The 18,039-nt window shown below is 52.2% G+C and overlaps 1 protein-coding gene across 2 annotated transcripts in view; it reads right to left on the bottom strand.

Moving 5' to 3' along the window:
• Positions 1-18,039, bottom strand: part of MX2 (MX dynamin like GTPase 2) — a 46,739-nt gene that overhangs the window by 16,956 nt on the left and 11,744 nt on the right. For both annotated transcript variants that reach the window (XM_054468845.2, XM_054468844.2), the window contains 5 exons: positions 14,553-14,872; positions 13,730-13,922; positions 11,080-11,214; positions 8,661-8,815; positions 568-706 (listed from right to left, as the gene is read on the bottom strand). In XM_054468845.2, the coding sequence (XP_054324820.2) occupies positions 568-706; positions 8,661-8,815; positions 11,080-11,214; positions 13,730-13,922; positions 14,553-14,801 (871 nt within the window). In that variant the 5' untranslated portion in view covers positions 14,802-14,872. The remainder of the gene's footprint in view (positions 1-567; positions 707-8,660; positions 8,816-11,079; positions 11,215-13,729; positions 13,923-14,552; positions 14,873-18,039) is intronic.

The following is an 18,039-nucleotide window of genomic DNA, read 5'->3' as shown; positions in this document are numbered from 1 at the left end:
AGGAGCAGTCTCTGTCTTAAGAGGGGACAGGAGCTCAGCTGAAGCCGAGGGAGTAGACAACGTCCATTTAGCAATGGACAGGTGGGGAACCAGCTTAGTGAGGGCCTGAAAATATTGACCCACTGTTCTTTTTGAAGCTTGATATTCTCTAAGCCACTGTTATATTATCATCAAATTTGCTCTATTCTCATCCTTTGGAAGTATTGTGTAGTCATTCAATTTTCTTTTTTTTTCTTTTCTTTCTTTCCTTTTTTTTTTTTTTTGAGACAGAGTCTCACTCTGTCACCAGGCTAGAGTGCAGTGGCGCGATCTCGGCTTACTGCAACCTCCATCTCTCAGGTTCAAGCGATTCTCCTGCCTCAGCCTCCCAAGTAGCTGGGACTACAGGCGCCCGCCACCATGCCCGGCTAATTTTCTTTTTGTCTTTTTAGTAGAGATGGGGTTTCACTGTGTTAGCCAGGATGGTCTCGATCTCCTGACCTCGTGATCCATCTGCCTCAGCCTCCCAAAGTGCTGGGATTACAGGCTTGAGCCACAGCGCCCGGCCGCTTAGTTCTTTCCTCTTACCGATGGTCCTGTCCCCTTCTGGGTCCACCTCGTGGGCCATGCTCAGCGCCTCCGTGGTGGCAATGTCCACGTTACAGGGAACCACCACCAAGTTGATCGTCTGCTGCCTCTGGATGTACTTCTTGATGAGAGCCTTGATCTGATGCCAAAGAATCACACAAAGAAAGAGCACAAGTCTCACTTCTGGTCACCCAGCAGCACAGCCAAGCAGACAGGTATGATGGTGCAAAGGCAACATTGTCCCACGGCATGACTCTGGGCTTTGCTGGGCTGAGCCCCCTCCTGGGAACCCCTGCCCCGGCGGCCCTGCCCTGGTCTCTGATGACCTCCTACTTGTCCTTCAAAGCCCACGGCTAGCGTGTCTTCTTTCCTGAAGACTCCCTGATTCCTGCAACCAAATACAACCCCTCCCTCCCCTCTAGATCTTGCCCAAGAGGCCTTGGAGATCCTGCCTTCTATTAGAGTGACTTGTGTGTATGTTGTATCTGACTCAGAAGCCCAGAGATGCCTTTGCGGCCAGTGGTGACATCTTCTCTGTCCTGGTGTCCCCATGCAGAGTCTAGCACGGAGCCCAGGCAGCAAGTCCTCAGCGAGCAATGCCTACTCCCCACACAGTTCCCCAGAGGCAGGGACCTCAGATGTTTCCCATGGAGAATATCTCCACATGTTTATTTCTAATATTAGTGACTTTTTACCTGCGATTTGTTCTTGGAAGGGGTCTAGTTCAATCAAATTAGAGAAATCTAATAACATTTATCAGAATGTGTAGGCAAAATGGAGATGTAGGCAACATATGCCTTAAAATGCCAACTTTTAATATTATTTTTCCCAAAACAATACAGACAGACAGACAAGGAAAAAGCTGGCACCTTGGGACATGGTTCCTTATATTTTGGCACAATTTACATATAGTTGTGCTCAGACAATGCCCCATATAATTATTTTAAGTTGTGCACAGAAGACAGAAAACTGCACAGCCAAAAGTGAGTGATTCTGTGTCCCATTAGCCCGAGCTAACAACACAGAAGAAATTGAGCACTGGAGTCAAATAAAATCATCAAATACAAAGAGGCCCAATGAAGCCTCGGCCAGGAGAAAACTTGACTGGCTAAAGTTATAAGCAATCTTAATTTTTATGTATGTATATATGTATGTATGTATGTATGTATGTATGTATGTATGTACTTACTGAGACACGGTCTTGCTCTGTTGCCCAGGCTGGAGTGCAGTGGTGCAATCCTGGCTCACCCCATTCTTAAACTCCTGGACTCAAGTGTTTTTCCTGCTTCAGCCTCCCGAGTAGCTGGAACTACAGGCATGCACCACCATGCCTGGTTAATTTTTTAATTTTTTATTTTTGTAGAGACAGGGTCTTGCTACCTTGCCCAGGTTGGTCTTGAACTCCTGGCCTCAAGTGATCTGCCCACCTCGGCCTCCCAAAGTGCTGGGATTACAGGCATGAGCCACAGCACCTGGCCTTAAGCAACCTTTCCGAACAAGTTTTAACATTGATCATCCTTAAGTTGAAAACTCTGTTTGTGCTTGTGTGCTTATTCCCTTTGCTACACCCATGGGGCTGTCCTACTGATGTCTGCAGGCAAACAGACCACACAGCCCAGGGTTTTCCAGGTCTCCTTCCAGAACTGTTGAAAATTCAGAAGGATGACTCTGCCTTGGGGGCCGTCCTAGGCATTGTAAGCTGTCCAGCAGCCTCTGTAGCCTTTACCCACAGGTAAAGTCCACCAGTGGGATACCAGTAGCATCCAAACCACTAGCAAACCCTACCCCTTACCTGAGTTATGACAAGCAAAAAGATGTCCCGACGTTGCCAGTGTCCCCTGGGGATACAAAAGCTTTGGGCTGGGAATCACCATATTTAATGCACATTCCCTCGTGTGCATTCATGTAGGATCTCAAGAGAGTGAAAATGCTCCCCAGAACAGTTTGCCTGGAGAGGGGATGGCCATAAAGAGCACGGTATGTGCATGCAGCCAACATTAGCAGTGCCCACCAGGTGTGGGGCCCATCCTGGGGTTCAGAGACTCAGCATTGAGCATACGCCCCCAGAGCCTTACAGCCGAGGAGGGGAGACAGGCAATAAACACAATGGAGACATATCAGGGAGGGCAAGCAGAATCGAAAGGGCCAGGCACGGGGAACAGTGTGTCAGGCAAGGCAGCCCAGGTAGGGCAGCCCTGCAGCAGAAACCTGCGAGGAATGAGGGATGCCCTCTGCGGAGAGCCAGGCGGGCAGAGCACTGGGCAGTGGGAAGCATGCGTGCACACGCAAGAGTCCAGGCAAAAGTGGGCCGGAGGGACCAAGGGCCGCAGAACCCGGATGTGGTAGGGTGGAGCGAGGGGCCAAGGCGCAGTGACAGGAAATGTGGTCCATGAAGTAGGGGGGTTGGATCGCATGGGACCTTGGAATTTTTACACTGATTGACATGGGAGCCGCTGGGGAACTTTAAGGAGTGATAGCATCTGACTTGTGCCTTAAAACACAAGAGCTGTGTGGGAAACATTCTTGGGATGGGTGCTGCCAGGAAGGGCAGAGGCAGAGAAACCCAGTGGGAGGCTGGCAGAGGCAGTAACCCAGGTCCACGATAGCAGCAGCTTAGGTGAGGGTGCTGGTGGAAGCGGGAGGAGACGTGGGCCTGGGCGTGTTATCTGAAGCAGAGCCAGCAGGCTTTGTAGGTGGACTGGACATGTCATGTGAGAGGAGGAGAGAAGGGAGGGCTGACCCCAGTGGTCATGGCCTGAGCCACTGGGAGGGTGGAGGTGCTACTGTCTGAGATGGGGATGTCTATGGGGCCAGCAGATATTGTGGGGAAAATCGGGTGTTGCTTGGACCCACTGAGTTTGTGTACTGATTAGATGCTCAAAGGGCACTGATGAATCAGCAGCTGGAGATTGGAGCCTGGATTTCAGGGGAGAGAGCTGGGCTTGAAATAATGATTTAGGAATTGCTGAAGTGGTATTTACAGTCAGGAGACTGGACTGTAGTCCAGGGACATAGCAGGGAGAGTTTTCAATGGGAAGAATGTATCTCTAGGGCATTGCAACATTTGGAGGTCAGGGAAGTGCGGAAGAATTCACTTAAAGAGAGACCAATGGGAGGGAGAGAAAGAACCAGGGTCAATGTGCCCAGATGCCAGTGAAGAAGACTTTCAAGAAGGAGAAAGTGATCAATTGCATTTGAAAACTAACACATTTGGTGGGTGAACACTGCCAAGTGCTTGTTGCCGGGAAAGTGGAGCCGTACAATGAGGCCATGAATAGAGAAAGACCTTACACAGGGACAGTCTGGGGAGACAAATCAGCCAAGAATAGAACCCACCCCTTTCCTTATGAGCATTAATCAGCTTTCACATGGAGGAGAGGCATGAATCTTTCAAATGAAAGACACATGTGTTCTTGCTGGAGGAGCTAAGATTTCCATGAGTTCTCAGGAAGACGGGGAGGGGAGGAAGACAGGGTACTGACCAGCAGTCTGACCTTGGCAGTGCCTCTGGAAATCAAAGACAATGAAGAATCTGAGAAGAGACACAAAAATATGAAGGGAAAGTGTGGTGGGACTCCAGAAAGGCACACGATTGTGCACAGGAAGCTTTGACTCTATGACTAAGCTTGTCCAACTTGCCTTATTTTGTTGTTGTTGTTGTTCTGTTTTGTTTTAGGTTTTTAGCAGCCTGAAGCCATGGTTTTTGGTTTCTGTCTTTAGTAATAAGCGGGAAAGTGGGGTGAGGAAGGGGCTTTATAGGCCAAACCAGAAACAGAAACTAAGAACCTGTGACTGTATTCTCTCCTTCGGACACTCCTGGATATCCTGGGGAGTTCAGCCTCCTGAGCCAAGCAAGGGCTGAAGTTCCAGGAACGTGGAGGAGGATGTTCCTTCACAAGCCCAGGAACGTGGAGAACAACGTCAAAGAATCGAGGAATTCCCAACAGTGGCTTCCTGGTGCTCAGACAGGCCACCTGGAGGACTCAGCCAGGTTGGGTAGGGCAGGGCCCTGGGGCTCCAGGGAGCCTGTGGGACCTGGAGGCCCCGATCTGCAGGAGAGAGGTCTAGGACAGACTACAGGGGGCCAACGAGGGTGGGAAGGTGATGAGAAGGAGATGTTTGGGGATGGATTCCCAGACTGGTCTTGATCTGAATTCTCCCTCTGCCATAACAGTTCTTACTCCCTACTCCTTCACACTCCCAGCCTCTCACAGCCACAATGACAGTTTTCATTGCTCCCTCTAAACTCCTGTGACCCTGTTCTCTTATGCAGTTTGCTCTAAGAAAACACAATTTTTTTTCTCTCTTGAAGGCAGCGCTTATACCTGAGAAGGCTCAGATGTGAAGGGAGTGTGCATGGGTAAACCTCCTTTTATTGTGCTTCACTTTATTGTGCTTTGCAGATTTTTTTTTTTTTTTTTTTTGAGACGGAGTATTACTCTGTCGCCCAGGCCGTAGTGCAGTGGCGCAATCTCAGCTCACTGCAAGCTCCGCCTCCTGGGTTCGAGTGATTCTCCTGCCTCAGCTTCCTGGGATTACAGGCACAAACTCCTGACCTCAGGTGATCTACCTGCCTCGGCCTCTCAAAGTGCTGGGATTATAGGCGTGAGACACTGCGCCCAGCCTTTATCTTTATTTTTATTTCATTTTTTTAACAAATCAAAGGTTTGTGGCAGCTCTGAGTTGACCAGGCCTATTGGCGCCACTTTTCGCAACAGCATATATTCACTTTCTGCCTCTGTGTCTGGTAATTTTTGTGCTATTTCCAACTTTTTCATTATTATTCTATCTGTTATGGTGATGTGTGATTATCAATTTTGGATGTTTTTATTATAATTGTTTTGGGGTGCTATGGAGCAGGCCCATATAAGATAGATAACTTAATAAATGTTGCCTGTGTTATCATGGCTCCCCAACCTCTCTCCCTCTCTCTATTCCCTGAGGCACCACAATATTGAAATTAGGCCAATTAATAGCTCTATAGTGGCCTCTAAGTAGAGTGGCTGCATTAGTCTGTTCTCACACTGCTCATAAAGACATACCAGAGACAGCGAAATTTGTACAGAAAAAGAGGTCTAATGGACTCACAGTTCCACATGGCTGGGGAGGCCTCAGAAGCATGATGGAAGGGAGGAGCAAAGGCACATCTTACATAGCAGCAGTCAAGAGAGCGTGTGCAGGGGAACTGCCCTTCATAAAACCATCAGATCTCATGAGACATATTCACTAGTATGAGAACAGCAGGGGAAAGACCTGCCCACATGATTCAATTACCTCCCACCAGGTCCCTCCCACGACACGTGGGGATTATGGGAGCTACAATTCAAGATGATATTTGGGTAGGGACACAGCCAAACCATCAGTGGCCTTCCTTCAACTAAAAGGAAAAGTTGCATGTTTCTTACTTCAAATTAAAAGCTAGAAATGATTGAGTTTAGTGAGAAAGGCATGTTAAGGCCAAAAGCTAAACTTCTTGTGCCAACCCGTTAGCTAAGTGTTGAGTACAAAGAAAAAATTCTTGAAAGAAATTAGAAGTGGTACTCCAGTAAACACATGGATGATAAGACAGTGAGACAGGGAAGGAGACACACACACACATTCACACTCACACTCACAGAACGCCACTTGCAGGTTTATATACTCCATGTTAACAGGGATGGGGCATTAAATAACATTTATTCTTCCTGTTCTATCTTGACAATTTCAATAACAAAATCCCTTTGTAATGATTTAAGCAAGAATTAAAGAAACAAAAGAAACTTAAGGTAGGGCATTTTATTCCTAATTAGTTTTTTTAATTCTTTTTTTTTTTTTTTTTTTGAGACAGAATCTCACTCTGTGGCCCAGGCTGGAGTCCAGTGGCACGATCTTGGCTCACTGCAACCTCTGCCTCCCAGGTTCAAGCCTCAGCCTCCCAAGTAGCTGGGACCAAATTAATTTTTATAAAACACTTCTCTTGTTCACTTGGCAGTGTTTTCATATACTGCCACCCTTTCAGATAGAATTCTTTTTGGTCACCAGGTCAAGGCTTGGTAACTGAGCACACTGTACAACATGCATCATAACTCACTGTTAGGGACTAACCAGTCCCATAGGGCACGTGGCTGTAATTATGAGCTGATAATTAGAAGTAAAACAATGTAGACAAACAAAGCCTTTTAGAAATCTGAAACATAAATGAAAAGCTTAGAGAGACTGCACACATTTTTCCCCCAATATTTACAACAACGGAAAAATTTTGCCATCTCAACCAACTTGCTTTTGATGAAATTGTTTGAGATCAAACTGTCTCTGACCAAATCATGTGTATCCTCCATAGAGGAGAGGATGGAGTGGCAGGCGGAAGCTGCGTGTTCTGACCCCACCTGTATTAGGCCGTTCTCACACAGCTATAAAGAACACTACCTGAGACTGGGTAATTATAAAGGAAAGAGGTTTAACTGACTCGCAGTTCCACGGGCTTAACAGGAAGCATGGCTAGGAGGCCTCAGGAAACTTACAATCATGGGGGAGGGCCAAGGGGGAGCAGGCACCTTCTTCACAAGGCGGCAGCAGGGAATGTGTGCGAGAACAAGAAAGTGCCACACTTTAAAGCCACCAGCTCTCATGAGAACTCCCTCAATCGCGAGAACGGCATGGGGGAAAACGCCCCCATGATCTTATCACGTCCCATCTGGTCCCTCCCTTGATACGTGGGGATTACAATTTGAGATGAGATTTGGGTGGGGACACAGAGCCAAACCATATCACCACCCAAGGATCTTTTGCAGTCTCTAGGAAATCCCATAACTTGATGGATGAATCAGCCACCCTCCTAGGAGGGCTAAGAAATATGGAATTCATCACTTAACTCAGCAAGTGATACAAGCTAATTTCCCTGCTCTTAGAGAGACAGAGAATGGCGATTTGGATGTTAAGGAAGATCATTAACCAAGATTTTGCCCCAAACAGCAGAGCTAGTGAAGACCCCACCCAGGAGGCTCTTGGGGCTGCCACCCCTTAATTTGGTTGTGGTTAGGTTCTCAACACTGCCAGTGTCTCTCACAAAATGGAAGAAGCCAGGAAAGTGGCCTCAGTTCTAGCAGAGGAGGGCCTCATCTCCCCAGCCTTCGCCTACCCTGGCATTCACTCTGTCTCCTTCATTTCCACTTGAGCTGGCTTGCCAAAGCATGACGGGGCTGGTCCGGGGACTGGCCTAACCCAAACAGGGTGTGCACAAGTTTCCCTGGACCACATTTGATTCAGGCACCTGAGCGAGGACTATGTTTTCAGGCAACCTCAGGTTTATTTGTTTATTTATTTATTTTTGAGACAGAGTCTCTCTCTGTCACTCAGGCTGGAGTGCAGTGGCACAACCATGGCTCACCGAAGCCTTGACCTCCTGGGCTCGGGTGGTCCTAGCACCTCAGCCTCCCAACTAGCTGGAACCCCAGGCATGTACCACCGCACCCGGCTAATTTTGTTTATATTTTGCAGAGACAGGGTCTCGCTATGTTGCCCAGGCTGGTCTAGAACTTCTGGCCTCAAGTGATCCTCCTGCCTTGGCCTCCCAAAGTGTTGGGATTACAGGCATGCACCACCGTGCCTGGCCTCATGTTTAGACGGGTAGGTTGTTGGCAGAGAAGCCACAGCCCTGCTGTTGACTGACGTGTGTCCTTATTGCCCAGTCGCCCTCCCTCACCCCTGTGCCTAGCCTGCCCAGACCAGGGCCACAGTCCATGTTCTGACTTACGTAACATTCATTTTTTAAAATATTGCCAAAATGGACAGATTTCATGTAAAAATCCAAATTTCTGCCCGCTTTTGACTATCAGCACAACTGATCACACCGGGCTCACAGTCCTAAATGACTGGGCAGGGTGTACACTGTCCCAAATGCCTGCCAGTCCCCCAGAGTCCACCTCTCTTTTTTCTGTGACTTGTCAAGCCCAAGTCAGAACCTGGGCATGAGGCTCCCACCTAGGAGGGTCTTACCTGAGACTCCGTCCTCATCCCTCAGTGTAAAGGCTCCAGGAGGTACACCAGGACCCTGGGGACCTCAGACCCTTCCCCCACTTCAGCTGAACCCAATCTCAAATTCCAGAAGGGCTCACCTGCAGTCCGATGTCCCGGGGCTGGTTGTCCACAGCCACCCTGGTGATGCCGGGAAGGTCAATGATGGTCAGGTCTGGAACCTCAGGGGAGGTGATCTCCAGGCTGATGAGCTCATGGCTGATGCCCCGGCCATTCCCGGCCATGATGTTCTGGGCTATGGAGGCCAGGAGGGGAGAAACCCAGAGCCCTCATTAATGATCCCTGTGAGGAAGCAGTTCCTGAAGGTAATGACTGCTTCTTTCCAGGGTATGAGAGCTTCAGTAGGTCCCTGGTGTTTAGAAAACATTTCAAAGAAACCAGCAGAGGGATCTCAGAAGCCACCAAGATGGCTGTTTAATATGTAGGTGCACAGACCTACACTTTCCAAAAGACGAGAAGAAAAGATTCTGGTATGTTAGCTATGGGACTGTGGATGGGTTCTGTTCTCTTTCTTCCTGCTTTTTAGCATTTTCCAGTGAGTGCTGTGGTGGTTTTAAAATATGTCCACAAATCCTTCAACATTCCTCCCTCCAAAAGTGCCCAGTCTATTGGCTGGACATAGAGGCTTGTTTCTAATGAATACATGCAGTGGAGGTAATGGTGTATGACCAGTTCCTAAATGGATCATGGCTTCCTCCTTGATTACTTTTGGATGACTAGCCCTAGGGGAAGCTGGCTGCCATGTCACAGGGACACTAAGTAGCTATGGAGAAGTCCACAAGGTAAGGAAGTATGGCCTCCTGCCAACTGCTTTAGTGAAGATTGTCAGATGGTTTTCCAAAGTGGTTGCACCAACTTACATTCCCACCAGCAGTGGAGGGGGTTCCAAGATGCTATTCTAAAGATGTCTTGTCTTGGGTTTGCTCGCTACTCATTCTTTTTCTTTTTTCTTTTTTTTTTTTTTTGAGATGGAGTCTTGCTCTGTCACCCAGGCTGGAGTGCAGTGGCATGATCTTGGCTCACTGCAAGCTCTGCCTCCCGGGTTCAAGCCACTTTCCTGCCTCAGCCTCCTAAGTAGCTGGGACTACAGGTGCCCACCACCACGCCTGGCTAATTTTTTGTATTTTTAGTAGAGACGGGGTTTCACCATGTTAGCCAGGATGGTCTTGATCTCCTGACCTCGTGATCCGCCTGCCTCGGCCTCCCAAAGTGCTGGGATTACAGGCTTGAGCCACCGCGCCTGGCCCTCCCTATTCATTCTTACCCAAAACTTTGACCAAGCCTGCACATATGGTGTGCTGTTGGTCTGCTAGAGACAGCTCTCCTGGCCCTTCCCCACAGAGCTCACAGCTGGAGAGACTCCAGACAGATGTCAACGAACATTGCAAGATGTCCTGGGAGCACCACAGTAGCTGTGGTGGGCACAGCCGGGGTGCAGACCTTTTGCAATTTGAAGTTAGGAAACTTGCTAATTGAGGGTATCCAGCAGCTTCTGTTTTAGAGGGGCGAACACTGAAATTGGGGTGAAGACTTCTCTATTTGGGAAGGTATCCCTCCAGAAAGCCATTTGATCCAGGCAGACAGGGGTTCTGTGGGAAAGGGCTGAGCCCACAGGGTCGTCTAAAGGCCCCCCACTCAGACACTGAGTTTGCTATCCAGTAATGCAAAAGGCCTTCCTTGGACTTAGTTCCTCCCTGCAGGGAGTCTTAGTACATTCAGGATTGTTTTTCCATCTATCCTGGCTGAGTCCAGGATGGGCTGTGCAGGCAGGATAGGGGAGAAGCCTTTAGGGAGGTTGAGAGGCTCCAGTGTCTGGGGCAGGCAGGGCTGTGCACTCCAAGGGAGGTAACCACCAGGGCCCCTCGGGGGAGAAGGGTGTGGACTCCAGGAGCAACTGAGCCTTTTCTGATCAGCCATGGCCAAGGACAAGCATTGGGAAACTTGTTCCACAGCTGGATAAGCGGGGGTCTGCGTTTGGAGGGGGTGCTGGGAGGAAAGGTGGCCACAAGGTGGCTGGCCAGGGTTAGAGCTGAACTTCAGGAAGACAAGCCATGGTTGTGACAGCTGGGGTGGGACCAGGGGTCCTGCAGCAGCATTTCCAAAGGGGGCGCAAGTGACCTGAGATCCAAAGATCAAGTAGGGATTGGACAGGTGAAGAGGAGAAGCCTGGAAGGAAGAGAGGGTGAGTACCCTGTCGAGTGGAGAAAGCCTGGGCTGGGGAGGAGGGGGAGAGGACAGGCAAGGCCAGCCACGTGGGCTGCAGGCTGCTAAGGGAAGCCACCAGAGGGTCCTCAGCATGGGATGGCTCGATGAGAAGGGACCTGGACAAGGACCTGGAGGGATGGTGGAGGTGACAGCAATGGGGGCAGCCCCATGCGGGAGCACATGGGGCTAGGAGCTGAGTGGTCACTGTGGGGGTGATTTGAGGAAGAGGAGAAGGAACCGAGGAAGTGAGAGGAGCGGCTGCCAGATCTGAACCTCGGAGTGACGTGGGCCCACCTTTGTGTATCTCCTTCTCCACCTGGCCAGGGTCCTGCAGCTCTAGCTCGGTGTTCCGGTAGCTGATCCTTCCGGCCCATGCCTCACAGGGCTGCTTTTTCAGTTTCAGCACCAGCGGACACCTGGTTACGATTCCTGAGCGAGAGATTCCCCAAACATCCTCAGTTTCCTTTTAAAGAAGTGGCGCTGGGCCCTTCACTCCCAGGACCTGCCCTGCTGTCCCCAAAGGCCTCGTCTGAGCTTTCTGGCTCTCCCTGGGGCCTGGTAGTAGGTGAGGGGGTCTGGATTGAGCAGATGCAAAGGGACACAGGGCCCTGGGAGGTGCTGCTGTCCTTGGGAAGTGTTTGCTACCGGAGTAAGCACCCTGAGCTCCGATGGACATGAGCAAGTGGCTGTAGCCACAGTCCTCACCACAGCCACAGCCCCCACCACACTGCCCTGGAAGTGATGGAGGCAGATGCTGGGGCTCCAGTACGTGTCCAGGCTCCCCGTCTTCCTGCGGCTGGAGTCAGCATGTCGGGTGTCTGCCCCAGGCCCTGTAATTGTCCCGGTGGGCAGCCCTGGTTAGGGTGCAGGGGTGGAGTACAGCGGGAATGTGGAGCAGTGAGACCCATCCAGGGGCCATGGAACCCCCCTCTAGGAGTGGGAAGAAGGTGGCGAAAGCCTGGAGAAGCCGGACATCCCGAAGGACGGGCAACGGGAATCCTGATAGTGCCCTTTGAGGCAGGATCCTCCGATGCCATTGAACCCAGGAAAGGTGGGAGCGGTGCTGAGTTCCTTGGGGTGGGGGCCCTCAGGCTCCTGCCGTGAAGCCCTGAGAACCTGTGACCTTTGTCCCGTGCCCTATAGGGAGGTATTGTCCTGTCTTCCAACTATGGGACTCGCCCAGGGTCCCGTGCCTGCCCTCTGGCATTCAGACTCTCCACCTCGTAGTGTCACTGCCCCAAATGCTGAACCCAGAGCATGGAGAAGTACTGGCCATCCCCACACCCTTACTCTCTCCTGCTTTGTGCCCAGGCTGATGGCCACCTTACGGGACACGTTGGGTAAAGGACCAGGCTGCAGGTGGCAGCAGGGAGGCCGGGGAGGGGCACTCTCCCAGGCTCACTGTGGCTTTGCGGTTGCTGCAGGGGGCTGTGTAGGGTCCAGACAGCCCTCCAGCAGCCCCACCTTGCTCTGGGCAACCTTGGAGAAACCATCAGATGCCTCCTGGCCACCGCAGGGTTCTGGTTGGGTTGAGAAGTAAGCAGCAGTGGCAGGAGAGGGGAGCCAGGGAGAAGGAGCCGGGCGCTCTCTGCTGCCGCTGCACCTGCCAGGGCCCCTGCACACTGCTCCTTCTCGGGTTCTGGAAGCTGCTCCCCTTCCTGTCCCACCCCCTTCTTGCTGGCTTCCCTATGCCCTGCTTACCTAAAAACTCCTTTCTAAACACTCTCTAGTACCCACTCTGAGGGTACCGCCTTTATCATTTTCCTTTATAATTATTTTATTAAATTATAAATGTACAACAGCTTCTTCACTCTACACAGACTTTTAGAAGTTTTTGTCCAAGGAAAAGGTGTCTCATATCATGATCCTAAATGAGAGGTTTTCAAAACATTGAGAAAATTCTTTAAGAAGGCTTTGCCTGTCACCTAAAACTTATCGATTTATCAAAGAAATGCTTCTACATTCTTACAAAGACCACTAGGAAGAGGTGGCAAGGTCCCTGCACCTGACTAACACACGGGCAGTGAAAGCTATTTAAACATGTATGGGGAATCCGACCCCCTGCCACCAGGCCTGAGAAGCTGCCCTCCTAGGGCCCTCCCAGCGGCCTGTCTCTCCCGACAGCCTATCTCTCCCAGCAGCCTGTCTCTGCCAATGGTCTGTCTCTCCCAGTGACCTGTCTCTCCCAGCAACGTGTCTCTCCCAGAAATGTGTCTCTCCCAGCGGCCTATCTCTCCCAGCGGCCTGTCTCCCAATGGCCTGTCCCTCCCAGCGGCCTGTCTCTCCCAGTGGTCTGTCTCCCAGTGGCCTCTCTCCCAGTGGTCTGTCTCTCCCAGCAGCCTGTCTCTCCCAATGGTCTGTCTCTCCCGGTGACCTGTCTCTCCCAGCAACGTGTCTCTCCCAGCGGCCTGTCTCCCAGAGGCCTGTCTCCCAGCAGCCTGTCTTCCAGTGGTCTGTCTCCCAGCGGTCTGTCTCCCAGAGGCCTGTCTCCCAGAGGCCTGTCTCCCAGCGGCCTGTCTTCCAGTGGCCTGTCTCTCCCAGAGGTGTGTCTCTCCCAGCAGCCTGTCTCTCCCAGTGGCCTGTCTCTCCCAGAGGCGTGTCTCTCCCAGCGGCCTGTCTCTCCCAGTGGCCTGTCTCTCCCAGAGGCGTGTCTCTCCCAGTGGCCTGTCTCTCTCAGTGACCTATCCATCACAGCTTCCCATCTCTGCCAGTGGCCTGTCTCTCCCAGTTTTCCATCTCTCTCAGTGGCCTGTCTCTCTCCCAGTGGCCTGTCCCTCTCCCAGTGGCCTGTCTCTCTCAGTAGCCTCTCTCCCAGCATCCTGTCTTTCTCAGTGGTCTCTCTCACCCAGCAGCCTGTCTCTAAAACCACTTGGTGCCTGGGGAAGCTTTGTGGCTTACAGGTGGCACTGCTTGCTGCGGAGAGAAGGTGGTCCGTTGAGCTTACCGCTGCCTCTGGGAAGGGCGACTCCTGACAGTGCCTCCAGCACAGAGCTCTTGCCCGAGCTCTGGTCCCCGATGACGGCGATGGCCGGCAGGGCCAGGTCCTGCTCCACACCCAGAGCCCGCAGGGAGTCGATGAGGTCGATGCAGGGGCGCACCTTCTGCTCGTACTGGCTGTACAGGTTGTTCTCGGGCCCCTGGAGAAGGCAGAACAGATGCCACTGCCTAGACCCCTGATGGGGTCCCTGGTGTCATGGAGATGTGTGGCAGAGTTTGTGCGGCCATGATGTTAGGTTGGGTTGCAGACAGGAGGTGAGAAGGTGGATGGAGGGGTGCCGCTGCTTTCAGCGGCCCTTCTCTTCTGTTCCTATTGAGGCCTCACGGGGGCAGATGCTGGGAGGGTTTGGCTGCAGTTGTGCAGGGTGTGCCTCCCGGGGAGGGGCTGGGAGCACTGAGCCAGGAAGTTCCAAGAGGCAGAGACTCCAGCCAGAGGGAGGAGAGGTTCTGGGTCAGGGGGCTGCAGAGCTGGGGAGGGTGGCAAGTGGGTGGGCTGGCAACGTGATGGCTGCACAGAGGCTGAAAGAAAAGCTCCAGGAAGGGGACCCCCGCACACAGAAGCCCCCAGACCCACGTCGCAGCAGCCCATTGCTGCAGGAGAGTCTGTGTACGTTCCTGGTACTTGTTGGGTGTGAGCAGGAGAGCTGGAGACATCAGCTGTGCCGGAGGAGCAGACTGTCTGGTTCTATTATTGTGGTGGGCTTACACGACAGCCCTCCGCACCGGCAGCCAGAATGCACCCTTTCTGAACGTCCCTCCACTGGGCTTACCTTTGCCCTTGGTTGGCTCCTGTTTCCTAGTGGTGGCTGATTGTTCAACGTGAGAAAGTTGAAGTCCTTAGCGAGGAAAGCAGCGTCCTTCTCCACCCCCTGCCAGTTTGGAGGAAACACCATTTGTGGCGGCACTGTGCCGAATGGCGGTGGCTGTTGCTGGAAGGAATTCATTTCTTTTTTCAGGTATTTTCGAGAAGAAAATTGATTTCTCCTCCGGTAGGGCCAAGGCTTGTGGGCCTTAGACATGTGCTGTCTCCCTGTCAGAGCTGGGGGATGCTTTCTCTGCTACTTGGCACCTCCAATCTTCCTGAAAAGCTCTGCAAAGACACAAAAGGGAGAGCAGCCCACAGGTCACCACAGGTCACCGAGGTGGCACTTTTGCCAACCCCTCTTCACCCCACCCTACAACCTACCTCCTACACACAGATGCAGAGACCAGGGGTCCAGTGCAGGGCCCCTGTCTGCAGGAGGGGCTCTTGGCAGCCACAGAGCACAAGTGGATTTCTACTGGCCCGGGCTTGGGGAACAGGGGGCAGTGGACTCCACATTCCCAGTAGAGTCTCAATGTTCCTTTGCTACTTGTAGTTGTTGTTGTTGTTGAGACAGGGTCTCACTCTGTCACCCAGTGGGGGAGTGTAGTGGTGCAATCAGGACTCACTGAAGCCTCAACCTCCCTGGACTCAAGCAGTCCCCCTGCCTCAGCTTACTGAGTAGTTAGGACTAGAGGCATGCACCACCATACCCAGCTAGTTTTTGTGTGTGTGTGTATTTTTTATAGAGATGGGTTTTTGCCATGTTGCTCAGGCTGGTCTCAAACTCCTGAGCTCAAGCAATCCGTCTGCCTCAGCATCCCAAAGTGCTGGGAATACAGCCGTGAGCCACCACACCCAGTCTCCTTTTTCACTTCTGATGGTCTGTGTCATCTATGGCATCAGGCCTCTGTGGCTCAGGACCAGGCAGGAGAACCATTAGGTGTGCAGAGATGACAGGCAGCACCTCCTGGGTCTGCTAGAAGCCAGACCTGGCCTCACACCCGGGCTTGGCCAGGCACCAGGGGAGTGTGGGAGAAGCAGGTGTTGGGCCCCAGTTCTCAGGCTGTGGCCTGCACTCAGATGAGGGCAGCACCGTGCTGAGACATACATTTAAGCTTCACAACAAGCCTATGCATTTGGCCCTTATCTGGATTTTCAGGGTCAAGAAACTGACATACGGGAGGGCCAATGACGCCAAAGCCAGGACTCAGAGCTGGGCCTGTGCTCCGGGCAGGAGCCCCCCACACTCTGGCTCGCACTGTATCCCCCTTTCCTCTAGTAGTAAGGTGGGTCTAGGAGGCTGAATGGTGTCCCCCACAGTCCCCCCAAAATTTATGTTCACCTGGAACCTGGGAACATGACTTTTTTTTGGAAAAAGACTCTTTGCAGATATAATTAAGGTGAAGATTTTGAGATGAGATCATCCTGGATTTAGAATGGGCCCTAAATCTCATCACAGGTGTTCTTATCAGAGACAGGTGGAGGGACATTTGGGACATGGAGACACACAGGAAGAAGCACCTGTGAAGACAGAGGCAGAGATTGCAGCGCTGCAGCCCAGGTCAGGGAATGCCAAGGCCTCTGCCACAACCACCAGGAGCTGGGAGGAGAGCACAGACTCCCCCTGGGGCCTCCAGAAGGAACCAGCTCTGCTGACACCTTGATCTGGGACTTCCAGCCTCCAGGGCTGTGGGACAACCAATGTGTGTTGTCTAAGCCACCCAGTCTGTGGTCTTTTGCCATGGCAGCCTGAGCAGATTCATACAAGGGTACGACACTGAATGTGCCAGGCACTTTCCACCACGTGGTTATTATGGTGATCAAGTCAGACCAAGCCCTCACTCCTGGCACACCATCCTAGCAGGGAAATGCCAAAACAAATACACCAACCAACAAGGAACTCCAGGTGATGAGGGAGTGTCTGGAGAAAGACAGGTGGTGGGTTTGAGATTCTGGGGTGAGGGTAACTTGGGTGCCCACTGGAGGGTGTGCCTGGGAATGGGCAGAGGAGCAAGGCTTGGAGGAAGTGGGGACCAGCCTCTCTCGCAGAGGAAATGCATGTGCAAAGGTCCTGAGGTCGGAATGAGCTCAGGGAATAGGAAGATGGTCAGTGTGACTAGTGAAAAAGAAGGAAGAAACAGGCTTGCAAGATGTGGGCAGAGGTCTTGCATTGTACATGGGTGTGAAGGAGGCCTTTGGAGGGTTCTGAGCTGGAGAGTGGCGTGATGGGCATCCTTGAGGATAAGGAGACTAGGTACAATAAAGGACACAGCCATGGACCAGGAAGGGCATGAAGAAGAGGTAAGGTTTACACACAGCCAGAGTCCTGGGGCTTTGGGACAGTTGGGCCAGGCCACAGGACTCAGGCTCTGTACAATTGGATCTCATGCGTCCAGAGTTTCTCCCTCAAGCAACCTGCCACATCTGCTACCTGCGACACCTGCCGGCTTTCAGCATGGCAGCCTGGAGGAGTGGGAAGCTAGCCCCTGGGGCAACCTCCCACCCTGAGGTGGGACAACTGGGGACAACTTCCTCCTTCTCCCATCTGTCAGATGGACATGCTTCCATGTGGCTCGTTAGAAGGTCCACATAGGATGGAGCCCAGTCATCCTCATGGGGTCTGCTGTCGGGGCCTTCCCCGTCCCTGCTCACCAGCCCAGATCCTACTCCTTCTGCCTGGGATCCCAAAGCCATGCACAAGCCTCTATGGAGGCTCCACTCGGTGAGGGGCAGGGCGGGACTAGACCAAGGCAGAGTGTCCTCCACAGGCAGGTGGCAGCACCATCTCCCTAAGATGAGGCCCACAATCCGGGTTTAGGATAAAGAATTAGAAAGTTGGGTTGGGGCTGTCCAGCACAAGGGCTGTGCATGGGACCCGGGGACCTGGAGCATGTGCTGAAATCTCTGGGTGTCAGTTTCCACATCTAGAAAATGGGGCTGACCGTTCCTCCTGAGGATGTGGGAGGGTTCCGTACAATTACTTATATAAAGGCTCAGCAGCACGCCAGGCACTTGTGGCTCAAAGATTGGGTGCTGGTATCAACACTGTCTTGTGTGGCTGTCATGTGTGGCACTGGTCTCTGCAGAGGGGACACTAGGCTTCTCACCATCCCCTTTCTTGGGAGGGCAGGGCTGCTGAGCCTGCTCAGGCTGAAAGCAGGGACTGCGCATGTGGGAGGCGGTGCTCAGTGAGTGTGTGGAGCCTGTCCCAGGGCTGGCTCCCACCTGCTGTTGAGGAGGAGGCTGCAGTGCAGCCATCGAGGCCCGTCTGCCTGTCTCTGTCTGGCTTTTTTTTTTTTTTTTTTTGAAGTTTGAGAGTCTGGGAAAGCAAGGCCTGCTTGAGGTTTGGTGCCTAGCTCTCTTTCTGTCTTTGAAGTCCTCCCTTCTCCTGGGGGGCTCTAAAAGACAAGCCCAGGGGCAGCACCCTTTTGGAAACAATGGCAAAGGGGGTG

Source organism: Pongo pygmaeus, chromosome 22, assembly GCF_028885625.2.
Source record: "Pongo pygmaeus isolate AG05252 chromosome 22, NHGRI_mPonPyg2-v2.0_pri, whole genome shotgun sequence".
Lineage (NCBI taxonomy): Eukaryota > Metazoa > Chordata > Mammalia > Primates > Hominidae > Pongo > Pongo pygmaeus.
Note: the sequence above shows the minus strand (reverse complement) of the source record. Positions and strands in the feature narration are given on the sequence as shown.